General features: G+C 39.8%; 3 protein-coding genes across 3 annotated transcripts; 2 read left to right on the forward strand and 1 right to left on the reverse strand.

The window, feature by feature from the left end:
- Positions 1–833: 833 nt before the first annotated feature.
- On the reverse strand, positions 834–27,502 carry top3b (DNA topoisomerase III beta). The gene is made up of 18 exons (XM_084729233.1): positions 27,204–27,502; positions 20,932–21,063; positions 20,679–20,785; positions 20,473–20,547; positions 19,241–19,437; positions 18,091–18,247; positions 17,886–17,999; positions 17,683–17,773; positions 12,318–12,472; positions 12,106–12,211; positions 11,178–11,324; positions 10,177–10,350; positions 9,940–10,068; positions 9,558–9,707; positions 8,460–8,560; positions 3,811–4,012; positions 2,352–2,539; positions 834–1,732 (listed from the first exon to the last, which is right to left on the reverse strand). The coding sequence occupies exons 1-18, from the start codon at positions 27,271–27,273 to the stop codon at positions 1,457–1,459; spliced, it is 2,571 nt and encodes an 856-aa protein (XP_084585359.1). The 5' UTR covers positions 27,274–27,502; the 3' UTR covers positions 834–1,456.
- On the forward strand, positions 14,720–16,882 carry LOC146320823 (tripartite motif-containing protein 16-like). Its single transcript, XM_084729232.1, has one exon. The coding sequence runs from the start codon at positions 15,143–15,145 to the stop codon at positions 16,799–16,801; it is 1,659 nt and encodes a 552-aa protein (XP_084585358.1). The 5' UTR covers positions 14,720–15,142; the 3' UTR covers positions 16,802–16,882.
- On the forward strand, positions 23,371–24,934 carry LOC146320824 (uncharacterized). The gene is made up of 3 exons (XM_084729642.1): positions 23,371–23,509; positions 24,281–24,456; positions 24,678–24,934. The coding sequence occupies exons 1-3, from the start codon at positions 23,495–23,497 to the stop codon at positions 24,904–24,906; spliced, it is 420 nt and encodes a 139-aa protein (XP_084585768.1). The 5' UTR covers positions 23,371–23,494; the 3' UTR covers positions 24,907–24,934.
- Positions 27,503–27,614: the final 112 nt, after the last annotated feature.

The following is a 27,614-nucleotide window of genomic DNA, read 5'->3' on the forward strand; positions in this document are numbered from 1 at the left end:
TCACAACAGTAAAGTCCCAAATCAAGTTCCAGGTCCAAAACTTCGGGTTTCAAGTTTGAGTCATGATGCACATTTCATCAAATGTTAATGCCATCTCAACAACAGAGCCTCGACTTACCGTTCTTTGTACAATTTCAAATGTTGAACAAAGTTGGGAGTTCTTGCATCTGTCTATAATTTGAAGTCCTTTTTGCTGATCACCGCCTAGTTTTTGCATGTGAACAAAATTATCTTTGGTATTAATTTTTCCAACTGGAGCTCAGTAGTGTAATCTTAGTTCTTCATGGTTCTCTCCTGCAACTTGATTGGATGCTGTATAGGCTGGGTATCTGTACTCAATACCTTTAAGGTATCGATTTAAATAACCTTAGCAGTATCAAAACTTCTCCAATCAAACAATATGTGAATTCAACCCTTTCGATACCTGTGGGAAAAATGACCATTTATATGGTTTTACTTACAGCCAATGACTTCAAGAGTTAATAAAGAACCTCTGAAAAATAGTATCGAATGATGTACTCCACTGACAGAGTAATGGTATTGGTACCAGTATTGTAAATTTCCCTGCCCTAATTTTGTCAGGCTGGTTTTACACAGTGGATCAAGGGAATTAAATGTTGACTTGCTGAGAATGATTGATTGATGAAATGAAGGGAAATAAATTGATTCATGAATTCACTTTTTAAATAACATACTTTTTCATCTTTGGGCTTTTAAGTTCTGCTGCTAGAGGTCTAAAAAGACCAGTGCAACTTCCTTTATATGACCATGGTTTAAAAAGTCAGGCAACAAGCAGAAAACAATAATTTGCTAATTATATTGGACTATAGTGGTTACAGGGGGTAGTATTACTTTATATTATCAAAGTTTTGCACATGAAATGATGTTAAAACCCCTCCATACTATGTGAAACGTCCTATCAATACAGTTAAGAGTACAATTATAGTTGCCATTGCCATAAAAGCACTTTACCCCTTCAGACACATTTATATTAACATTTTAGGAAAAACAAATATACTGTGATATACACTTATCATCCACCATCTACTTAACTGTTTTAAAATCATTCAGACCTTCATTGCACAATGTTTGAATGAGCACATCACGTCATGTCAGGCTGCTTCTTCTTATCAGCAGCAGGGTATACTATCTCCTGTTGTCTGAGTCCAGCCACAAATAATCAACATTGGCGATACCAATGTTCAGCCAATATAACGGTACATCCCTAGTATCTGAACATCGATTTCTTTCTGTTTTCTTGAAAACAGAATTTTCAAGTTGACAACATACGTGAATTTTTTTTTAATGGTGAACAAAGACACGTAGAGCAAACACTTTTTTAAATACATATTTTACTTCAGTGTAATTAAACACATAAAAACAGAAGTCCCATTACTGAACTATTCACCTTCATACTGTGTGTCAAGCAGCTAACAGGGCACACTACACAAAGACACTATACAAAGTAAGCTGCCAAAGCAGCCATTTTGTCTTTTGGTTTTTTAGGATTAGCACGGCGCCCCCTGCCCCGTCCCCGTCCCCCTCGTCTAGCGCCCCCACCCCTGGGGTGTCTCATGGTCGCGTGTTTGAGCTCCACCAGATCCTGGAAGACAGGATCACAGAAGACACAGCCGGTGTGTTGAGTCTCACCGGCAGGAAGCGGGGTACGAGTCTTGTTGAAGTCCACTGCGACGAGAGAGGCGTCACAGGCGTCGCAGCTCTCCTGAGCAACCTATGGCAAGAGAGAGGAACCTTAGAGGCTGAAAGTGGCAGTGTTGAAAAACCCCAAAACAAAATGAACACTATAGATGGCCTGGTAGCTCAGTTGGAGAGTGTTTTCGTCATGTACAGAGGCTGTGAGTCCTCTGCAGTAGCTGTGGTTTCAACTCCTGCCTATGGCCCTTTGCTGCATGTTATTCCCTCACTCTCTCTCCCTGTATTTTTAAAACTCTATGCAGCCATTACAGGTGATATCATGGCCATGCATTGTCTGGACTGGACCACAGGGGTTGCTGTTGGAAAGCATGAATATCATTTTGTGCACATACATATAAACATGTTCACTCACAACATGGTTAACTCTTCCAAGCTGCCGTTTATAAACACAGCTGCATGTTGGAGTTCATCAGCTGTAATAGACAGCTGTATTTTCGTCTTACTTCCATCACACAATGTCACAGAACAGCCCTGGAAGTGGCTGCAAGGTAGAGATGCACTCACTGCACAGCTCGGTATGCAGACAGACAGATGAGAGATGCACATGCACTAAGTTATGTAGTGTGCGTATAAGCCTGGTGACATACATATAACATTATCTTGACGTAGGAGAAGTTGGAGGACTATTTTCTTACCTGCACTCTGTGTGCATGTTCAAAGAAGTGCACCACCACATTGCATTTATTACAGGCCATCCTCCACTTTGGTCCAGAGGTGGGATCCAGCACCAGAACACCACTGTCACACTCCACACACTGTCCAATGCCAAAAGAGTTGAGAGAGTGCTGACAGGACGGATGGGTACATTCATTGCATCCCATACCTTTGAAAAGCAAACATGGAAAGAAGAGGTCAGAATGTCAGAGTGGTCAGTAGGCTATAAAGACCAACACTGTCGTCCAGAGTTACTAAAACAATGGTGGTGTTGCGCATTATTTTTAGTTAAAGGTGACAATGTGTGTGTATGCGTCACCTGCTTTATAACCCCAATTCCAAATAAGTTGGGATGCTGTGTAAAAAGCAAATAAAAACAGAATGCAGAAAGAAAATCCAGAGAAATCTCTGCATGTAAGGGGCGAGGCTGAAAACCAGCACTGAATGCCCATGACCGTTGACCCCTCAAGCAGCACTGCATTAAAAACCCACATCATTGTATAAAGTATACTACACAGGCTCAGGAACACTTCAGAAAACCGTTGTCAATAAACACAGTTTGTCTCTGCATCTACAAATGCAAGTTAAGACTCCATCATGCAAAGAGAAAGACATATATCAACAACATCCAGAAACACTGCAGACTTCTCTGAGCCCGAGTTCATCTGAGATGGACTGACGCAAAGTGGAAAAGTGTGCTGTGGTCTGATGAGTCCACATTTCAGATTGTTTTCACAAATCATGGACGTCGTGTCCTCCAGGCTAAAGAGGAGAAAGACCATCCAGATTGTTACCAGTGGTAACTTCAAAAGACAGCAGCTGTGATGGTATGGAGGTGCAATAACAATAAAGTTATTCAGTTTGAACATTAAATAGCTTGTCTTTGTACTGTATTCAATTCACTATGAGTCAGAAAGTTTTTGGAAATCATTGCATTCTGTTTTTATTTAAGTTTTATACAACATAATAATGACTTACTAGTCTTAACATTCAGGTTTAGTCCTACTAGGGCTGGGCAATATAATGATATTATACTGTATTGTGATATGACACTAGATATGATGATAGATTTTGGATATCGTTTTATTGTGATATGTCAGAAGTGTTGTCTTTTCCTGGTTTTAAAGGCTGCATTACAGTTCAGTGATGTCATTTTGAGAATTTACCAGACTGTTCCAGCTGATCTCATATTTGCCTTTACTCACTCAGGCATTATATCCACATTACTAATGATTATTTATAAAATAATCTCACATTTTGTGAAAGCAACAACAGTCATCCCTGTAATATTGTTGCAATATAATACAACAAACTTATTTTATCTCCTCAGCCACTTCCACCCTTTGGAGTATCAGTCACAACTTACACGATCAATAATTATCGATATCGACTGATATGAAACTTCACTATCGTGATACGTTTTTCGGCTATAGGTCCTACCTTTCTTCATGTCCCTGAATGGTGGATTGCTGAAGCAGTAGGGGCAGAGGGGGTAGCTCTTGCCCCGGGCCCCAGACGTCCACAGCACCAGCTCAAAGTCGTCCAGTGGACAGCGGAGCTCCTTGTAAAGCTTGATGGCTCCATTCTGGGGAAGACTGTAGGTCTCGTCACAGTGGGAACAGTGGAGCCTGCTGGGCTTGGCCTGTAGACACATGTCAGGTTCAGATCAAGAGCATCTCACAGACTGAAACAACAAGGGATGAACATTAAGTCCTGTCTCACAATTGATGACAATAATTTCGTATGCATGTAGGGACTTTTCACTACACAAACTTAATGATCCAAAATCCCTTGTGTTTCCACTGTTTACAAAGCATAATGTTTGGAATATATGGAAAAAGCAATGATTTGTACATGAAGAACAAAACTGTGTGCAATAGTTCAACCATACTGACAAGTGACTCTTACTAAGTCCCACCCCTTATTCTTCTGTGCTCCAATAACAGCTGAGCAAGCTTTGTACTATAGGTGTCATGATTCTTCAAATCCCCTATTCAATATGACTTTTGATTTTAAGATTTCGATTCAGTTTGTTATTTAATTAATATTTTTTTTATTTTGCACTGACGGTGATGCCATTGTTGGACAATTAAGTTTTGAGTTGTAGAGATCAACAGATCAGGATCACTGGTTTTATGCTCTGATAACTGTCATTTACATTTACAAAAATCTTCTTTAAAAAAGATCTTCAAAAGATCTAAATGGTATCAAAGGTGAACATTGGAAAACTATACTGTGTTGTCTTTGAAGTGTTGTCTTTTTGGCCACAAGCAGGAGGAAGTAGAGAGAAAAACAAGTACTGAGAGATTTGTGATTCTGCCTTTTGATTCAATGTTAAAAACTGAAAACTCATTTGAATTGATTTTCAATTTATAACTGAAATTGTGGAAGATGTTGCTGAGGCAACTGTATAAGGAAGATACCATTACATCTTGATCTTTTGCACATACTTTCATACAGTGTGGCTCATAGAACAAGCACACTTGAGAGTTCTGCCAGCCGAGCTGGTTACCATGTCCCCTGGGCTAGTGGGTCAGAAATTTTCCTACCAAGCCCATTTTTTACTTGCCCTTGAAGAAACTGTTTAATTTATATACCAACAAAGACTAGAGTTAATTATTATGTTTAATCTATGGCTGCAATGTCTATAAAATTGTTTAAAAAATGTCCACTCCAGTTTTTCAAAGTCCAAGATGATGTCTTTAAATGTTTTGTTTTGTCAGTCTTAAACCCAAAGATATCCAGTATAATTGGATAATGATAACAATTTCCATATTTAAAGCGATAGTAATAATTTCAAAAATGAAATTTCACTTAATATCTACTTGCCCCTGTGCTGATGTGAGCAGCGCAACATGAGATATATGAGATCTTGTGATACCTTCACTTCTGTGTTTACATGCTGCCTGAAAGTGACTTGTTAAGCGTACAGTTGATGTTGCAAACTTTCAACAAAGAAGAAAATGTCAGAGGACTTCGATATAGAAGAGGAACATCATTTCATTGCTGCAGCTGCACCACTTGGGCGAGAGCTTGTGTACCTGCTTCAGACGTGTGAACGAGGATCAGGTCTGAGAGACTACAGTTGACATTTAGGATAAAAACATGGTGTAAATGGTGTCTTTTTGGATTTACAGACACTTGGATTACACCACATGAGCAGTATGGAGACATTTTGTGTTTTTTTTATGTTCTTTTTTTTACATTTTAATACTGGTCACCATTCACTTCAATTGTACTGGATTTGGTTTTCTGCTGAAGCTCCAGGAGTGTTTTGTGAACTGGAGATCTTCACCCATCCTCACATCAGCACAAGGGTGAGTAGATATTGTGTGAAATTTCATTTTTGGGTGAACTATCACTTTAAGAGGCTGAAAACAGCATTTTCTGCCATTCTGTGTGAATAATTACTTCAACAGTTTATCGATTATCAAAATTTTTACCAATTGCCCGACATAGTATTTTACTTGTCCCAGACATCCTTATTGTTGAGTCCTGTATATATACACATGACACCACTATGTGGCTCACAGTAGTTGCGTGTGCTGAATAAACTTTCATGACAAAGTTCCTTGGAACTGTACCGGTGAGACTTGAAACCAACCAAACGTGCCTCTCCAGCACACACAGAGCGATCGAAACATGTGAGCTCCTCGCTTTTACGTCATACAAGGGTTACCTTGTGGTTTCCACCAGAACACACCACTGAACAGTCACATGTGACCAACTGCGCACATATTCAGATACAATAACCAGATTATCTGCAGCCTCATGATTCATTCATGAATTTCAAAGTGGTTCTGTCGTCAGTTGGAAATGGTAATGAAGGGAGCAGGTCCACTTTACCATTTTTAACTTTGAAGGCCGGAGCTCAACTGCCTACGTTGGTGATTTAAAAGTCAAGCTTATGAGAAATAACATGCTGTAACAACAGTTGTACAGAGTGTTTGAGGACAGACTGAACATGTGATTGTGATAATGTGTATAAAAGATGTTAACAAGGTTGTTGATAAATTTCTTGGCTGAAAACTGAAATTTGTCAACCTTTTAGACAGGGCTGCAACTCACGCTTATTTCATTCTTGATTAATATGTCAAATTACTTTCTCAGATCAATTAGTAGTTTGGTCTGTAACATGTTGATCAGTGTTTTCCAAAGTCCATGATGACGTTCTTAAACGTCTTGTTTTCCCCACAACCCAAATGTATTCAGTTTACTATCGTAAGGGAGTCAAGAAATCAGAAAATATTCACATTTAAGAAGCCGGAATCAGAGAAATTTGACTTTTTTTTTTCTTAAAAAATGACTCAGACAGACAAACAGATTAATTAATTATCACATTAGTTGGCAGTTACTTAAATAACCAATCAATCGTTGCAGCTCTACTTTTGGAGTGTGAGTATAAGCAAAATAAAGGACAGAACTTCAAGATGTGCCTTGTCCCTTTACCCCATCTAATGACATTTCCAGCTGCTCAACAGTGGAGGCCACTGCTGCAAGAGGAAGCATATGAGCATATGCTCAGGTCAGAGGCAGGAGCTTTAACCCTCGTCATCTCAACAATTTAATTTGTACTGGTAGAAATGTCTACTGCAGATATTTGTAACTTAATCACAACTAGTCAACTTTTACCACAGACTCAATTACATATACATATGATTCAGTTTTGACACATGCATAATGTTATTTTGACTGGTTGAAATTCTAATTAATGGCATCTGTAACTGAATTCTCACTAGTCAAGACTGAAATCAGCAATTCCATTCTTACCAGTGGCAAAGTTCACTGTAAATATCTACAGTTGTTCCATTTCAGATATCATAAATGGAAATAAAAGATATCTTCAATTCTGACTAGTCAAAATTAAACTCCTGATATTTTGACTTGGAATTCTAACTAGTACGAACGTCATTCTGATGCCTAGAATTGCATTTCAGATATCTAATATACAACTGTAACTAGTGAAATTTATATTCATCTCAACAGTTTATTTCTTAAGTAGACAGAATTGAATTTTAGATATCAGAAAGGAATTTCCACAAATCAAAATGTAACTGTAGGTATCTTCAGTGTACATATTCTAAAATAATATGCTAACTGGTGTGACATACCAGAAATCAATATGCTAATTAGGCTAATTGATATGTTTATTGAAATTAAATCTTCATTAGTCACAATCCCTTTTCAGTATCAGTGAAAAGTAAATATTTTTGTAAATAATGACACAGCAGAGAAGGGGTAGAATTAAATAAGTATAATTCTTCCTCCTTCTCAAGCATGTCAATTTTGTTATCTTTTGAGAATTATTTTTTGTATAGGTTTTCTTTCTGTTTTCATTTTGTTACTCTTAACATATTTTTGAGAGCTTCTATTTTACCATTTGTTTTTTTTGTGTTCAAAATAAAAGCTCATCCATCAAAATTCAATTGACATCTTTAATTGTTATTCTTGCAGGTGAAAAAGGAATTACTGATATCTATGATTAAAGATATCTGTACCCCTACAACTCACTTCGCGCACCTCATGTACAGAGGCTATCAGTCCTCTCCAGTTTGAATCCTGCCTGCGGTCCATTTGCCGCATGTCATCCCCTCTCTCTTTACCCTCTTTCCTCTCATATCCTTAGCTGTCACTATCAAAATAAAGGCAAAAGCCAAAAAAAAATAAAAAGCTATTTGTAAATAATTTTTGACAATATATATTCTATATGTTGTATGTCAAAATTGTTTTGCTGATATCTTAAACAATATTTTGACATGATAAAATGGCATTTTGTGAAAACTAAACCACTACTAGTCCGCCCTACTGACTAAATGTTAGAAGGTCTTACTGTGTTCATTGTGCTGTCTTGTGATGTTCACTGTAGTGGTGAGGCCTGGTGATAAACTGATAATGACCTGAGCCACCAAACACCTCATGTTCATATGTACAGAGGGCTCCCACACTAAAGAGGTGTTCTCTTGTGTTCTGTTACGTGTACTATTAACTTTTGACACTGACACTGTTAAAACTGCATGGTCTTGCTGATAATAAAATCTGCGATCGTGCTGTCTTCAGAGTCTGACAGTAGTTTGGACTGTTCTGCTGACCTGGATGTACTTCATGAAGCGGTGGCACTTGCCACAGCGGGACAAGGGCTTCCCAGTGGCAGCGATGGGTGAAAAGGAGACCTCCATCAACTCATCCATGCCTGTAAAACACAACACATATGTGTATTTAACCCCTTGCTGTGTCTCCTGTTGCGTTCATTTCACCTTTCAAAACTTGCTAGTGAATTATCAGAAGTTCTTAAGGACTTTTTTTTTGCTGCTGATTCTGATTGTCCATTGTCTGTAAGTCATTGTTACAGCAGCTGGTCTCGCAGAATTCAGGCGAATCAAACGGGACTGGTAATACTGAATTGTACCACTAAGTGTCGCAGGACAGTCAGCCTGAAAAATAGAAGCACCAATAACTTTAAAAAGACTGGATAGCGTGTTTTGGATTAATTCTATGTTTACATGGTAATTAAGATACCATTATTGGGGATGAAGTGCTTCTTTTAGTTAACTAATTAGCATGTGACAACAACAAAGCTCAAGTTTTTTGTGTCATCATCATTGTTCATGATTGGTGATGACAGAGCATTAATCCCGATCTCCCAATCACATATTTTTTATGCATATCAATCAGCGTCTGATTGATGTGGACATCCCTAGATATTATTTTTGCTCATTTTCACTTGAACTCACTAAAAATGTAATTTGTCCTGTCAAAGAATCTGCCTAGATTGAAACTGAAATGGAGATGATTGTTTTTTTTTTCTCCAACTGAGACTTCTGTACATTCTTTCATAGGTCGGCAACAGACCTTGTTGTGAGCAATTTCATGTAGGAAAGGGTGGGAGGTGTAGTAGAACGAAAGTAGTCCCTACGTGAAACACAACAAGGTCTGTGGATTATCTTCGGTAACAGAGTCATAATTTCAGGAAAAAGACATTGCTGTTGAGTTTTTCCAAATTTATTTTTTTGGGCACTTTGAGCACCACAAGACGAGTGATGTCTGGTTCCTTTATACTTACGTTGTATCTCCAAAACTCAGAACTATTTTGAGAGATAAGAGGAAAAATATATATTTTTGATTTTGAGATGAACTGTTCCTTTACAGGACCCTGTGACACTGTGCTCATGTGGCTGCAGTGAACTTACTGGTGATAGAATCCACAAAGTAGTGAAACTTCCTCTTGAAGATATCCAGCGTGTGCTGCAGCACCTGCTGATAGTTGGCCTTCCCCAGTGCAATGAGGTTCAGCTGCTTCTCCACAGCGCTGCGGATAGTGGGAAGCACCAGCTCTGCATCTGTACACACACATACGCACAGCCAATCACTGGTGTTTTAATGGTCCATTCTCATTAATATTTTTGTATGTATTTTAGTGATCTGGAAAATTCTGTCCTGACAGGTTGATTATCTAGAACTACTTGCATCAGTTGACAGTGTCCAAAGATGATTCAGTGATGTTCCACAAACTGCAATCAATGCACAGCTACAAACCCCTAAGAGCAAGTACAACAACTGAAGTCAAGTGACCTGTCTTGTAGTAGCCGTGGACCAGGACGATGCCCAGGTTGGTTGGCTTCAACTTGCGCCCATTCTCTACTGTCACATAGTTCCTCTGGCAGATGTTGTTGATGTGGACAGGGATGCTGGCATCAGTACCTGGCAGGAAGAGGACAGAAGGCCAGATGTGAAAAATGGTTCCATTATTATTTCTGTCCCTTGACAAATTATGTTCAGTTCTGTCTGACAGGCAGTGCAGAGGTCTACCGATGCCGTGCTTCTCCATGAGGGTGATGAGTTCTGCCTCGGTCAGGTAGTCTGGGGGGCTAGTCTGCTTCTCCACCAGCTTGATCTCATCTACTGTGAAAGTGTCTCCGCGCTCACAGGCTGGCATGGCCTCCTCCAGAGGGATGCCCTGCCACGGCATCACTGTTGTGTAGCCTGTTAATAGAATAAAAAGTTAACAAGGTACAGGTTGCACCAGCTATCCATAAATCTATCACTAAGTTTGTCTATTAATTATTTTAAACTAGTGATCGATTAATCAGGTTCCACCATTAAAACTTAACAGATCATTTTGGTCAACCTGGATGATATTTTTCCACATTTTGTGTCTCAGTAACTAATAGACAACATTTTCTGAAACTGGTCCAGTATTGAGTGAGATTGCTGCAATCATCAGCTGTGAACCAGGTTGCAATGTAATCTCCCTCCTGGCAATTGTGCACCATCAATGTACGTTCACTATAAGTGCTTGGTTTGCCGCTGAGATCCTTTTTGTTTAACCAGAAATGGCAGATTTATCGCTCACCAAAGACACCAGCCTCCATTTACACAAACAGTCATTTTACTATCATAAAACACACTTGATTCAACCTTTACAGAAACAAAATCAAATTCACCAAAATAGCCTTGGTTCGTCCCTTCACTGTTCCAGCAATCACCAAATCTGATTTGGTCAAAATAAACCGTTAATTCATCAAGATAGATGTGAAGATATTGAGAGAGGAGTGAGAAATATCAGAGAAGTAGTGTAGAGAAATAATGTCTACAGCCAGAATATTTTCACGTCTAACTCTGTGAATTGAGGGATTATTTCAACCAAAGCAGAGCTGATTTTGTTTCTGTCGATTTTAAAAGAACTGTGTTTTATGCTGATGATTTTATGGGATTAAAGATCCAACTGTCTTCAGCAAAATGACTGCTGCCAAATATGCAAAGTTCATCCTGCAGCTTGATGCCCAAGAAGCGAGCCCAGCTGGCTTTACCTGCTGATATCAGGGTCTTGCCACTACACGAGAAGGCCTCTGTGCCAATCTTGAAGTCTATGGTTGTCTGCAGGTACTTGCAGTCCTGACTCACGGTGGCGATGAAGTGGCGAGTGATATACTCATACAGCCGCCAGCCATCACTTCCTGTGGAACAGCAGACAGGGAAGAACCGGGGTCAAAGGCTAAACATGAAACGGTCCATATTAGAATCTAAAGGTTGTGGTGTGACATCGTCTGACCAGGATGGAAGACCAAGTTGTTTATACTTGTTTCAAACGATCACATTTGAACTTGGAATGAGAACCCAGCCATCACAGAGAGAGGGACGTGATAATCATTTAAATACAGGGATAAAGACACACATTTTCAGACAGTCTCTCCTAGAAGATGGTCTTCTAGTGTCTACAAATGAAATTAATAACAGCAACGAGCTAAAACATAAAATATTGATTGATAAGTATATACTATGTCCCATATATTTCATGAAGGCAGCATGCCAGTGGCTTATGGGAAGGCTATTAATGACTGACTCCTCGCTGAGGTGTCAGAGCAAAGGAGGCCATGTTATTTATTCTGTTTAAGAATGAACTTCACTGTCAACAGTTTTCATAGGGACTATGGTATTTTTGTGGTAGAAAGTGGTTCCAACAAAAACTGTTGGCAGCTGTCTTCTGTCAATCTAATCAATCGATCAAAGAGGGACCTGCGTCAGAATCTCACTATACAGCCTCGTTGTATAATGATGAATAAATACTTCTAATCTTATCACTTACAGTAGATTAAGAAGTGTAAAAAGTCTTAAAGCCATGCTCCATCATTCATTTTTGTAAACTAAAGAATTATGAATGTGTCAGCTCTTAATTGTTGATATTGGAGGTGATATTCATTTTCTATTCCCCCTTATCTATTTAGTTGTATGACTCACCCAGTTCTGCTTCTGAGGCAGCACGCATGGGAGTGATGGGTGGATGGTCTCCAGCATCAGTTCCTTTCCTGGGCCGGTTTAATCCAGCTGAAAGCAGAGCCTTCACCTGATGGAGGTGGAGGTAAAGCAAATTTTTAGAGAACCAATTCTGTCAGTCTGTGAGCATGAACGCATTCATTCGACGTGTCTTTGGCCCCACAGTGGCACCTCACCTCTTCTGCCCACATGGGATTGTTGGTCTGCTGCTTCAGCGCCCCCTTCAGGTCGAAGTTCTCAGGGTAGTGGGTGGTCTCAGTACGTGGGTAGCTGATGTAGCCCTGTGTGTACAGGCGCTCTGCAATCTGCATGGTATGCTGGGGACCCATTCCTGAGACATCAAAAAGAATCACACATTTGTTTTTTCTCTTCTTCAAAGACCATCACAAAATTGAGAGCTCTTATTACCTGATCTTACTGGGTCTGAGACCAAGTGGATTTTCTTTTAACCATAGGATGGATTGTATGGTAACTATTTTTCCCTGTCCAATGAAAAACTACGGAAATCACACCAACCAAACCAACAATTACACTGATAAGATACTAACAAGTATTGTGTGTGTGTGTGTGTGTGTGTGTGTGTGTGTGTGTGTATCAAAGCCTGATACATCTTCTTTCTCTGTGCCACAAATCTCTATTGATGTCCTCAAACTATAAACTATTAAAAACACATCAGTGGCGCTGTAAGATATTACTCTTCACAATAGCAAAATAATACATCTTTATTTACCACATCATGTGACGCCTTACCAAGGACACTGTATGAATATCAGAAATGATAGGCATCAAAACAGAGAAAAATACATCTGGTGTCAAGAAATGTAACAGCCACCTCACTAATGGTTAACACTGTAAACTGGCACAAAAATGACAATTACCAAATTACCATGTTCTCAAGGTAAGATTTGCATTTTGGAACATAACAAACAAACCTAACAAACTACTCAGTTTACTGAGTAGCAAACTCCTCAGCACTAAGCCTGATGGGAAATGTGAGCTGTCTTCAATATTTTAACTGATGGTCTAGAGCGCGAGAGAGCAGCACACTCTGGTCTGACTAGGTTACAAAATGCGGATAAATACACTCACCGGCTGCTTCATTAGGTTTACTTTGCTAATACCAGGCTGGACCCTCTTTTACCTTTACAACAGCCTTAATTCTTCATGGCATAGATTCAACAAGGTGCTGGAAACATTCCTCAGAGATTTTGGTCCATATTGACGTGATCGCATCACACAGTTGCTGCAGATTTGTCGACTGCACATCCATGATGTGAATCTCCTGTTCCACCACATCCCAAAGGTGTTATAGTGGACTGAGATCTGGTGACTGTGGAGGCCACTGGAGAACAGTGAACTCACTGTCATGTTCAAGAAACCAGTTTGAGATGATTTGAACTTTGTGACATGTTGTGTTATCCTGGTGGAAGTATCCATCAGAAGATGTGGACACTGTGGTCATAAAGGGATGGACGTGGTCAGCAACAATACTCGGGTAGCCTGTTGTGTTTAAACGATGATCAGTTGGTACTAAGAGGCTCAAAGTGTGCCAAGAAAATCTCCCCCACACCATCACACCACCAGCAGCATCCTTAACCGTTGATACAAGGCAGGATGGATCCATGCTTTCATGTTGTTTACACCAAATTCTGACCCGACCATCTGAATGTCACAGCAGAAATCAAGACTCATCAGATCAGACAACGTTTTTCCAATCTTCTATTGTCCAGTTTTGGTGAGTGTGTGTGAATTGTAGCCTCAGTTTCCTGTTCTTAGCTGACAGGAGTGACACCCGGTGTGATCTTCTGCTGCTGTAGCCAATCTGCTTCAAGGTGCCTAAATGTATTGAGTTGCTGCCATGTGATTGTCTGATTAGATATGTGTGTTAACAAGCAGTTGAACAGGGGTACCTAATGAAGTGGCCGCTGAGTGTATATTTATTCAGTGCCTTGTTATCAACATCAACTTCACATTTATGTGCATGTTGTTGAAAAAAATAGACTTGAAGTGTAAATAAATGCTTCAGTTTGTGGGTGAGACACAGCAGGACACAGCTGACGTTTGAACCTGCAAAGAGCTGCAGACACAAGGTGGACAGAGAATGACTGAAATTTCTTTTTTACTTTAAGTGTTGGGGCATTTGCAGGCATAACACTATGAAACAGCATTACCCTTCCCTATTTTAAAATGCCTAGTCATAGTCCTAGTTTAGTTAGTTTAGTTAATCAAAAAGGTGGGTAAACTACAGCTACTGAACATTTTTTAGAGCTGAAACTATGTGTTTGTAACATATTTCTAAAAATGGTTATCTTCAGAAGAAACTGATGGGTTTGGGGCTGAGACACAGAGGAAAGACAGAATAACACATATGTGCAGTTTTGTTTGAGGAATTTGTTGATGAGAGAAATATAGTCTAATTCCAGATTTACCCTTTAAGGTGACTCTAAAATCATTCATAAATAACCATATATCCAAACTGAGGCTGAAACAGTCAATTTACTGATTTGTTTTTAATTTTTTTTAAGTTCTTTAATTTTTAATTCCAGTCAACTGTTTTTAAGCAGTAAAAGAAAATCAAACTGAGTTAGTGGAGGAGTTAGAGAAATATTGAGCCTTCAGCAAAGCCAGAGGAGCCAAGAGGTATTTTACCAAAAAAAAGAAATGTTTTCAAATGTGGATCAGGTTTTAACTGGGGCTTTGTTCTAAAAGAGGAGACAGAGTTCAGATTCACAGTGCTGCTGCTCTTCCTGGAATAAATCCAAGCTTGATATGCCCTCCCTCTTTTTCCTGCTCACAAACACAGCATGCTCCACTCTGCTCACTCACTGTTCCCTCCCCTTCAGATCTACAGTTTGAGGATGGGTGAAACCAGCATGCAGTGCAGTGCAAGTGCCGACAGGCCCCACTCACTGCAGAGACATGTGTTGTTGAGATCAGAGCTCTGAGTGGTCTCATTTGTAAGGAAGTGAAACTCAGACAGTCATTGTAACTGAGAGGAGAAATGGCGCAGAAAGGAGTTCAGCTGGATCGGGAAACCTTCTCTTGTTCCATCTGTCTGGATCTACTGAAGGATCCGGTGACTACTCCCTGTGGACACAGCTACTGCATGAACTGTATTAAAAGCTTCTGGGATGAAGAGGATGAGAAGAAAATCCACAGCTGCCCTCAGTGTGGACACACCTTTGCACCAAGGCCTGTCATGCTGAAAAACACCATGTTAGCAGCTTTAGTGGAAGAACTGAGGAAGACTGAACTCCAAGCTGCTCCTACTGATCCCTGCTTTGCGGGACCTGAAGATGTGGCCTGTGATTTCTGCACTGGGAGAAAACTGAAAGCTGTCAAGTCCTGTCTGCTCTGTCTGGTCTCTTACTGTGAGCAGCACCTCCAGCCTCATTATGAATCTCCTGCTTTTGGAAAACACAAGCTGATGGACCCCTCTGAGAAGCTCCAGGAGAACATCTGCTCTCATCATGATGAGGTGATGAAGATGTTCTGCCGTACTGATCAGCAGTGCATCTGTTATCTCTGCTCTGAGGATGAACATAAAGGCCATGACACAGTGTCAGCGGCAGCAGAACGGACTGAGAGGCAGAGAGAGACTCGACAAAAAATCCAGCAGAGGATCCAGGACAGAGAGAAAGATGTGAAGATGCTTCAACAGGAGGTGGAGGAGATCAATCACTCTGCTGATAAAGCAGTGAAGGACAGTGAGAAGAGCTTCACTCAGCTGATCCGTCTCTTTGAGAAAAGACGCTCCGATGTGAAGCAGGAGGTCAGGTCCCAGCAGAAAGTTGAAGTGAGCCGAGTCAAAGAGCTTCAGGAGAAGCTGGAGCAGGAGATCACTGAGCTGAAGAGGACAGACGCTGAGTTGGAGCGACTCTCACACACAGAGGATCACAACCAGTTTCTACGCAGCTACCCCTCACTGTCACCACTCAGTGAATCTACAGAATCATCCAGCATCAATATCCGCCCTCTGAGGTACTTTGAGGATGTGACAGCAGCTGTGTCAGAAGTCAGAGATAAACTACAGGACCTTCTGAGTGAGAAATGGACAAACATCTCACTGACAGTGACTGAAGTGGATGTTTTACTGTCACAACCAGAGCCTAAGACCAGAGCTGGATTCTTAAAATATTCATGTGAAATCACACTGGATCCAAACACAGTAAACTCACAGCTGTTACTACCTGAGGGGAACAAAAAAGCAACATACATTAAAGAACAACAGACCTATTCTAGTCACCCACACAGATTTACTGGGTTTCCTCAGGTCCTGAGTAAAGAGAGTCTGACTCGACGTTGTTACTGGGAGGTGGAGTGGAGCGGAGGTGCAGTTCGTGTAGCAGTCGCATACAAGAATATGATAAGAACAGGGAATTCAAGCGGCTTTGGATTTAATAAAAATTCTTGGGCATTACAATGTGAAGCAATCAGTTATGAATTTCTTCACAACAGTATCAGGACTCCCATCTCAGGTCCTCAGTCCTCCAGAATTGGAGTGTACCTGGATCACAGTGCAGGACTTCTGTCCTTCTACAGCATTTCTGAAACCATGACTCTCCTCCACAGAGTCCAGACCACATTCACTCAACCTCTCTATGCTGGACTTCGTTTTGTCAGTGATGAGACCACTGCTGAGTTCTGTAAACTCAAATAGGCAGAAGATGATAGATTGGCAGCTGTGTCTGCACTGTGCATAGTAGTATATTGCTCTTTATTTTAATATTGTAATCCTACTAATTACTAAATGTATCTATAATGTAATTACATCTTTTTTTATCTGTAACCGCAAAGGAATAAAGTTAACTTTATTTGTATCCAGATTGCATAATCCTTGTACATAGCTGAGATTCTGCTCAAACAAACTGATTGTGTGGACAAAGTGAATCTGTACATGAACTGGAGTCATTTAACAGACTTTACTGATGGGATGTGTGAACAAACTGAATAAACGGTCTTAAACATATACAGTCTTTTCTTCTTGTCTTCATTTCAGAGTTTCAAAGCTGATGGTGAAATTGTGAAACAAATATGACATCATAACTGACCATAACTTTTTCCTCCTGGAACACAAAGTTCAGTGATCGTGTTCAGAGCAAAAGAGTATTTGTCAGTCGGTGTCTGTCCTTTTGACGTTCCTTACTAAAACAGCTTCATCACATAGAGATGAGCAGTGTTTTCTTGCACATGATGCTTTTTACAAAGTTTGTTTGAGCACTTAGTCAGCATAGAAGATTTATAACACAGACTTGTAAAAACAGGGCAAGAAAAATGACCACTAACTCATTTTCAAGGCAAAAATGCTCAACTTTCTCTAGTTAGAGTTTCTCAGCTGGGAAGATTTGCTACTTTTCTCTGTGTAGTTAACTGAATATGTTTAGATTTGGAACTGTTGGTAACACTGACCAGCAGCAGCATAAACACACTAATATGCGTATACACATTCCTAAATTCCCAAATATTCCCTCTCATTAATTTCATTACCTAGAAGAAAACTCTTAGTTAAGTTCAATGCTGCTGATGTTGATGTGAACATACCTAAAGCAGAGCTGGCCACTCTCAGCATCTCCACTGTGTTCAGGGCCTGGGGCCTCTGCTTGGCCTTCTCTTTCTTGCTCACCGACTCAACCTGTATTAACAGAGATATTAACTAAAGTGAGCTCCAACTCTGGTTGACTGACTTGGGTGAATCCAGAAGGATGGTTAACCCGCTCCCACTCCGAATAAATAATAATAAATACCTGGGCCTCCCTGGATGTCTTGGCCAGGTTGACGAACATCTGACCCACCTCCCTGTCAAAGACCCTCACCCTGTGCCAGTCCAGCGTCAGTGGGCTCTCCTTACCTTTGAACACCTGACCAAAACACCAAAACAGGTTTGTCAGAGTAGCATGAAAGGAAGAGATCACTGATGCTGTGTCAGAAGGAGTGAATGAGGGGATTTACCTTCGCCTGGAGGACCCAGTACGTCTCTGGTTTGAAGGACTGGATCTTGTCGTGGCGTTCCACACAGAAGCCTAATGTTGGGGTCTGGCATGGTCCAAATGAAATCAAGGAGGAGTCTAGATTGCCATATTTGCCCTGGAAATACTTAGTCTGGAACCTGAAAATATTTAACCGGCAAAAGATTAGACTGCAGTCATTATTACTTCATATCTGTTGTAATCAAAGTTTTGGAGTAAGGAATAAACCATGTGCCATTCTGAACAAAGTATCTGATGACATTTCTACTATCATTTTTATGTTTTATATTTGTAACTGATTTATTTTTATGCAGTTCTGACTACATTAAAGGTATACTCTGCAACATTTTCCTAAAGAAAACAATTACATAATCACTTTCAATCATCACTTACAACCTGCTAGAAGTGTGTGGTGGTAGCTATATCTGCACTCTGCTTCTTTTTCCTCATTTTTTCTCATCGTTTTATGACAGTGAGGCAGTTTTGTTAATTTTATTTGGCTCTATTCATAATGTCCATTCTGTCCTGATGTCTGGATTTGCGTGAGAAGAAGTCAAAATAAACTTGTTTTTTTTCTGGAGCAGTTATTGTTTGCTGTTTAAAGTTTTATGTAAATTTAAATGCTTTGTACAGTGCATCACACAGTTTATGTCTACGTATAGTTAAGAAGAAACATGAATCCAAGTCAAGTGTCCTACAACTTTTACTTGTACACAGGTTTGGGATATTGTGCTTGAACGTCTAAATCAAGACCCCGGTTATTCAACACCAGCTGATATTACCAGTTAACAAACTAAATGTTCCATTAATTTAAAATTGAAATGTGGAGGAAACTAATCACTGAAATAGATTAGGTTTGATATTAAGGTTTTTTGCCATTTTTGGCTGTACTAGGTAGCTGAAAGTAGAAATATGAGAGACAGACACTGTAATCCCATGGCACACAAGAAAACCTCTGATTCAATCCAGCATTAAATATCATGCATCAAAGTTCTTGGGTGTTACAACCAGACAGGGATATCAAGAAATGCAGGAAAATCAAGCACTGTGTGTGGATGAACCAGTGTGTGTGTGTGTGTGTGTGTGTGTGTGTGTGTGTGTGTGTGTGTGTGTGTGTGTGTAAAGCAGCGTACCGGGTGAAGGCGCAGCCGATGCGGAGATCCAGCTCCTGACGTGCGTCCACTGACAGGGCTTCATTGCGGTTGGGCTCTCCCAGGCGGTTCATGGCGTTCCAGATGTCAGTGTCGGTGATGGAGCTGAATTTGGCGCGGTACACACTCTGTTCCCTGACACTCCCCTTGTTCATCACTGGCTGGATGGCATCCAGAACCTGAGAGGCAGGAAAAGTAGTGACTGAGCTGTACAAAGACCTAAACACATGATCTAAGACCTTTGACATTTGATTTTAAAAGTAAGAGAAACTTAGCTGCGGATCCAGAGTAGGGCTGCATGATTATGGCCAAAAATTATAATCACAATTTGATCAACATTGAGATCACAATTAAACAATATTAATTAATTAGTGATTTTAGGGGCGGCTGTTTAGCTCCATGTATGGAGGCTGTCAGTCCTCTGCAGCGGCTGCTGGCTCACCTCCTACCTGTGGCCCTTTGCTGCATGTCATCCCCTCTCTCTTCACCACCATTTCCTGTCTACTCTTCAGCTATCCTATCTAATAAAGGCAAGAAAAGCCCCCAAAAAATTCATAATTAGTGATTTTAGGGAAAAATTATCCTAAGTGCACTTTTACATTTGAATAAATTGAGCACTGCTTTCACTTCCATGTTGTGCTACATTCATAAGATGACACACCAAACAGCGTCACTGGATGTCTGAGTTGATGCTAGTGACCTAGTGAGGTAACACGAGGGACAGTTTTTCTTCTTGGCCTTCACGCATTTATCGCACTGCAGTTTCTGGTGTTTTTTCATCAGGTTGAACAAGCTAGTTCTGTTGATTTGTGCACACAAACAAGTCTCATGTACTCTTTGCTCAGTATCACTTACCCTAAAAAAAAAATACTTAAAAAAAACGGATTATGTTTCCCAGGCCTCTTGTCCTTCTACCCCAGACATTTATTTTCAATTTTCCCATCTGCTCTTTGTTGTTTATCACTCTCATAGACTGAACTGCAGCTATAGCATCCAGGACATTTTGTACAGGCTGCTGCTGCAGGGTGGCTGGCTGTTGGCGCTTGACTTGACATGAAGCACAGTTTTCTATGAGTAGATTATACATTTTAAAAGCTAATATCACAGTTGATCATCTTCATTAAATTGTGGGAAACCAAAATAATGATGATTTGATTAAATTTGCAGTACTAATCCAGATACAGATCAACAGGTGTAAATGGGTCCTGAATTACCTCAAAACAGATGTTTTCACCTTCTTTGTCGCAGTCCAACCATAAAACCACGTAGTCGCAGCCTCTGGCTTCAACCTGACATGACAGCAGAAACTTGGGGTGAGCACCGAGGATAAAAAGCATGACCCACTGAAGATGGGACCGAATGCAAGAAGCACCAATGTCTTGTAAAAAAAACACTGACTGGGACAACCTCTGAAATTTACCTGGAGGAACTTGACCATGTTGAGTTTGGGGTTGGCCTCCTTCTTTTCTGTCGGAGCTTTGCTGAACAGTTCTGCAGGGTCCACCTTGTCCCAGTTGTTGTACTTGCCTTGAAAAAAAGAGGACCACATAGTTTCGGTAAGAGATTATGAGAAATCCAAACTAAGAGGTCAGACAGTGAAGAGGTTAGTGGACAAATCAACACATAGTTATGATGTAAAGCAAGACACAATGCGACACAACAGGACTACCCACCGATGAAATCCAGACTCATCACGTGTCCACAGACAGATGTCATTTTGAAGCGGACAGTTTGGCCCTGGAAGCTGCCGGTGTATTCATGCACTGAGCATGCTCCATTGAGCCCCTTGCGACTTGAACAATTTCCTTCGGGGCAAAAAGAACAGATGATGTCATCATTTAAAAGGTGCAAGATGTTACAGGCTTCTGACCACAAGAGCATCCAAAATATTTCAATGCCCATGTTTGCACTTAAGTTTTTTTCTCCTAAAAACAATGCACAGACATATAAACATAACCCCTCTCAATCATCACCTATAACCCACTGCAAGTGTGTGGTGGTGTTAGTATCTGCACTGTCCTCTGCCTGTATTTCATTATTTTGCTGTTTCCGGTCAATCGACAGCTATTTTGGTTTGAGTCATTTCTATCAGAAAAAAAATCTCCAAATTCTCTGATTTCAGCTTCTTAAATGTGAATATTTTCTGGTTTCTTTACTCCTCTCTGACAGTAAACTGAATTTCTTTGGGTTATGGACATTTGAGGCTGTCATCTTGGGCTTTGGGAAACACTGATCAACATTGTTCCCCGTTTTCTGACAATTTATGGACCAACTCATTGATTAAGAAAATCATTGCCAAATTAATCAGTGAAAATAATCATCAGTTGTAGTCCTAATATGAGGAATAATGTTTTCGGCTTGTTGTCTGACTTATTTTTAAACTACTCCTCCTCTTCATAGTGGGTGCACTGTAGTGAATTGTTACAAACAAGCAAAAACTATAGCTTGTTTAGCTTAGTTTGGCATATATCTTTAAATGTATCTGACATTATTGGTTCTTTTATCTGTGCTTTTAATATTTTGTTGCAACTTATTATCACTGTATGACCAAAATTCATATGGTAGGGTAGCGGTATCAGTATACTTTTTAATTAAAACATCATCTCATCAGCCTGTCATTTCAGCAGAAAGTCATTCATTCATTTCAAGCTGATATCATATTTCATTTTAAGGCCTTTATCAGCCTTTATTTGTGCATCCCTACTATGCAAGGATGGAATAAATGTTTAGCATAACAGAAATAAAAATGAGCTAGCTACAGAATAGAGCCAGCCTTATCTTCTAGGGGTGCCATGTTTCAATATCAAACTGAAAATCGATCAAAATTAATGAAATCGAATTTGAAACAGAGGAAGAATCACAATTCTTCCAGTGTTTTTTCCTCTCCACCTCTAACTACACTGTACTACAACTACAACTGCATGTCCCAAGAAAAAAACACTGCAAAGAGCGACACAGCGTACCTTACCAGCTGTTATATCACACTTGATACCATAAAGGCTATCTTTTTAAAGGGACAGTTCCACTCAAAATCATAAATACCTATTTTTCTGTCATCTATAGTTCTAGTTATCCATCTATACTGTTTTGGTATGAGTCGCAGAAAGGTCGAGATATCAGCTGTAGATATTTATGTCTTCTCTCCAATATAATGGAATTAGATGGCCCTCGTCTTGTCATGCTCAAATTTCTCTCCAATAGACAAAGTAGTTCCTACATGAAACTGCTGACAACAAGGTGTGAGGATTATCTTGAGTAACAAGGCGATGATTTGTAGAAAGAGACACTGATTTTGAAGTTTCCAAATGTATTATTTTTGGTGCTCTGAGTTCTACAAGCTGAGTGCCATTTAACCCAATCATCCTGGAGAGAAGGCAGACATCTCTATAGCTGATATCTCCAAAACTCTAAGACTCTCATACACCAAAGAAACAAAGTAGATGTATATATATAATGTATGGATTTTTGATTTGGGGGTGAAAATATAAAGGACAATTGTCAAGACACAAAGCTCTTACAAATCAAGACTCGACACTTTAACAATGGCATAGGCAACGTTGCTAAATAACAAGTTTAAATAAAAAAACTGAATCAAACTGTGACCTTAAAATCCAAAGCCGAATGGAATCATGGATTTGGAGAATCGTGACACTCTTATTATCTTCACTTATGTTTGCCTCAAGAGAACCGAGTTTCATCTCACTGAAATGTAATATTAAAATGATACATATCATGTACTAAAAGTTTTACAAGAAGTATTGATTAATCCTGCTGAACAGTTTTAAAAATGAAATTAAATATGGATTATTTTGTCAAACTTCTGAAACTAGAGCTTGCACTTGGTGATGAGTCAGATATGGAGTTTATCGGGCGCTGAGAGTGGCACCGAGTGAATTTTCCGGTAAGTGTCCTCCCAACCTTGCCTCGCTGACGTCCTCTCTGAATAAAATGATTCTCTCAAGGCTGAATGCTAATGACAGGAACATAGGACATTTACTATTATGATGGGAACCAGAGTGGCTTTCTCTTACACCCCCGCCCCCCCCCCCCCCAACGCACGCAGAACATGGAAGCAATCCCTACAAGAATAGGAGTATAAATAGAGGCAGGTCCACAGGTTGAAGAGCCACTCCAAGCCAAAGAACCCAACAGGACCAACAGCAACAAAAAAACCATCACCCATCAACATCCTAAAGACAGAACCAGAAGACGCCGATCCCCTCATTAACTCCAGCCATGGAACAGCTCCAGGTAAGAAACCTGTCTTTCTGTTCATGGTGATGATTATATTTATGGCTTTAAAGCATCTACTCACAATTTTCCAAGTGTACCTTACACCTAAGACTGGATGATATGGACAAAATCAAATATCACAACATTTTTGACCAAGTACCTCAATATTCATATTGCTACAATATTGTAGGGATGACGATTGGTGCTTTCACAAATTGTTAAAATGCGACATTTTTGATAAATAATAATAATGCTGAAAAACATGTTGACTAATTGGATAAAGGCAAATAAAAGCTAGAACAGTCTGGTAAGTTCAGAAGTTTGTCACTTTACTGTAATGAAACCTTTAAAACCCGGAAAAGACAACACAAATGTCTTTTTGAATCTAGTCTCATATAACAATATCAATATAATATCATTAAATCACCCAGCTCTACTTTGTATGTGACTCAGTCCTGTCTGAGTGGAACATAATGACAAGAGATTAACTGCAAGTCAGTGAATTTACTACAACACATTCCTGTAAAGGTTTCACAATAAGCTTTGGCAATATATTTTGTCTCACATGTTAGTTTGCAACTTAGCTCTGCACCACTGTCTACTACTCAGTAGTTTTTGCTGTTTTGTGTCCCAAAATTGCCATTTTCATGCTGATGTGTCTCATCTCGTCAACTTGGAAAATGTCAATTTGGACAGCTCTGTGAGAGGGAAAACAGACAAACACTAGACATGTACAGTTATCTGACAAAGAGAAATCAGTCATACAACCCAGCTGTTCTCTGTGTGCAGCTGCTGCGGGTTTTTCTGCTGTGCCTGCTGGCCCTCCACCAGTGTCTGTCCATGCCGCTGAGCAGCCAGTGTGTGGACGAATCCTCCTGTACATACAGCCTGCAGGACTACTACAGTCAGCTGGTCAACCTGCCCAGCCACATCAACGAGCGCAGCATCGCATCCTGGAGCTACGTGTGAGTTTACTTCAGCAACAACACAGATTTTATCCTCAACCAAACAGATTAGCCTGATGCCTAAAGGGGTCGATTAGTTAGAATTTTTTGAAAAACTTTTGATTCCAGCTTCTCAAATGTGTTGATTTTCAGATTTTTTGCCATATATCTTGTCAAGTCTAGGACTGACTCACTAAATGAACAAATGACTGAACAAAAGCCTGTCTCTGATATATCTCCAGGGAGAACATCGACCTGAACCGAGTACCCCAGGTCATCCACGAGGCCAGCTGCCACACCACTCATTCCTGCAGGGGGCTCGACAACGCTTTTGGCCTAGAGACCATCCCCGTGTCCCTGAGAATGCCCGTCCTCAAGAAAAACCCCAACTGCTTCCCCGCGGCCAGCTACTCTCTGGAGTTTGAGCTCATCACCATAGCCTGTTTATGTGCCATCTCCAGGCACAGCTGAACAGGGCGGACTGCTCTAATGTCAACTGCAGACCACAAATATGTGTTTGTTCAGATTGAACGTGAGGAAAAGACGGTGGTTTCTGAAAAATAATCCATTTCACTTGTTATTGTTTTCCAGTAGATATATAAAATGTCACCATTCAACACATGCCTGTAAACAGTGTAGCTTAGTAATTAAAGACATTTTACATTAACTGGTGTAATTGTTGCGTCCATTTGAAGTATTTTGGTTGGTTGGTTTTCACAGTCTGTTATTGAATTAGCTGGGGTCCACTCTGTAGCATTATAGCCTTTATCTCATCAACAGAGATAAAGTGAAGCAGTGCAGTACAGTATATTTACTCAAGTACTGTACTTAGGTACAGAGTATTTCTATTTTATGAAACTTTCTACATACACCGCATCTCAGAATATTGTACTTTTTACTCTGCTTCAGAGTAAACTTGAGATATTTTTTAAAGAAAGAAAGTCTAAATTTATAAAGGTTCATTTACTCCTCTCTGACAATAAACTGAATATCTTTGGGTGGTGGACAAAACAAGACATTTATGGACATCATGTTGGGCTTGGAAAAACACCGATCAACATTTTTTTTTATCATTTTCTGACAATATTGTAGGTCCAAAAACTGATCAATTAATCGAGTAAATAATCAACAGACTAAATGATGAAGAAAATAATCATTAGTTGCTAGGGGAGTCCCGATCTGATATTAATATTGGATATCGGTCCGATATCAGCCAAAAAACGAGTATCGGATTTTATCAGACTGCATCTAAAATCTCAGATATAAGCGCTCTGATAAGCAGTCCATTTTCCGCTCCAGCACTTCTATCCATAAGTGACTCTGGTTGCTGACTATTGTTCTCTGTTTGAGTAACATCACTTGATCAAGCCTTTTCTAACATTCCACACTACAAAATAAGTAATAAAAGTATATATGATTCGTGCTGATATCGCATCGGATCGATATCGGTATCGGCCAATACTCAAGGCTGCAATATCAGTATCGTATTGGAAGTGAAAAAGTTGTATCGGGACATCCCTATTAGTTGCAGCCCTTAATTAAACTACAAAAGAGTTTATACAAGTACAGCTGTAACAATTAGTCAATTAACCAATTTGGTGACTAACAGAAAATTAATTGGCAAATATTATAATGGTTTCATTTTTCATGTACAAACATTTCATGGTTCCAGCTTTACAAATGTGAAGATTGGCTGCCTCGACTTTACTTCTTTTAATATATTTTGTACTGTATTGTTTATAACTCAATTGATTAATAGATAAAATGATCAGTAGATTAATCCTTGGGGAAAATAATTATTATCATCAATCCTATACAAAATATTCAACATGAGCTCCACCTCAACAAACTACAACAGCAAAATCCTGTTTTTACTTTACTGCATGAATCATTATCATCTAATGATATCATAGGGGAGATTTTTTTCATCACGAACTTTTACCTTGAATACTTCAAGAACATTTTCCACACTTTTACATTTTCAGTGTCACTGAATTGATTACTTGATTGTCAGAAATTTGAGAAAATGCTGGTTCCTGGTTCTGAAATGTCGAGATTTGTTCTCACTTTCTGTTTAACAGAAGAATCAAAAACAATCAGGACACTTGAAATTGCACTCTGGGAAATGAATCATCAATGAAAACGAAGATTCAGCCTTGGACAGTGCAGCAACAGTCATCTGCAGTGTTATAGTGTCGTATTTGTACTTTTACATCAGTAAAAGATCTGAATACTGACTTTAAACAATATACAAGCACCATACTCTTCAACAGAGTTTGGTATAAAAGCAGCACACCAGTCTGAACCTGTTTCACAGCAGCAATTTTGACATGTAATAGTGGGATAAACACAGGTGCTACCAATGATACTAATGAAGATCCTGATCCATTTAGATCAAACAGAGTCAGCATGCTGCTACTGTGCACGCTGGAACGGTTCTGCTAAACTAAATGGAACGGAACCTTAATTAGTATCATTAATAACACCTGTGCGGGTTTTGTCCGTTATTCTTGCAGTTTGTCTAGCATTTTTAAAACCTATTTCCTAGCAATATGGCTGCCACGGAAAGGTCAACAATCACTCAAACAGCTCTCCAAGATCTTTAATAACTTAACCGTGACGATATCAAAGTGCTGGAGTTATAAAGGCGCTGTATACTATCACAAAGCTGTCGACCTGGGCTCGTCCTGTCGTGTTAAACGACATAAAGTCTCGCTTCATGTCACAACATTAGCTACGTTATCACAGAACTAGAAGTTTGTACGCACCTTTCGAGAGGATTTTGGCGATGGACTGAGCCAGGGACGGTTTCTCTGCCACCATCAACACAGTCCTCATTTTGAATGAAGTGCTATGAGCTCCTCTGTCAGACTGCAGTCAGGCAGCTCACAGGCTGCAGAGTCACTGAGAGTGTCCTGCTGTTGTCTAACTGTCTCAAACTTGACCAAAACTGCTAATAATGACCACTCCACTATATACAATAATGTTCATTTTCCATGTAGCAGCTAGTTAGCTGCGTTCTGAACCATGAGAGCGGACATGACAGTTTACGCTTCCACTTCTTCTTCTTTGGAGCGTTTCACTGGCGGCTGGCAAACCAGCTTAGCGCCACCTACTGGACTGGAGTGTGGAGACGTAGATTTTCCGAAAAATAAATAAATGAATTAATGAATTAATAA

The sequence above is a fragment of the Lutjanus erythropterus genome, chromosome 10 (genome assembly GCF_056507025.1).
Source record: "Lutjanus erythropterus isolate fLutEry1 chromosome 10, fLutEry1.hap2, whole genome shotgun sequence".
Classification (NCBI taxonomy): Eukaryota; Metazoa; Chordata; class Actinopteri; order Lutjaniformes; family Lutjanidae; genus Lutjanus; species Lutjanus erythropterus.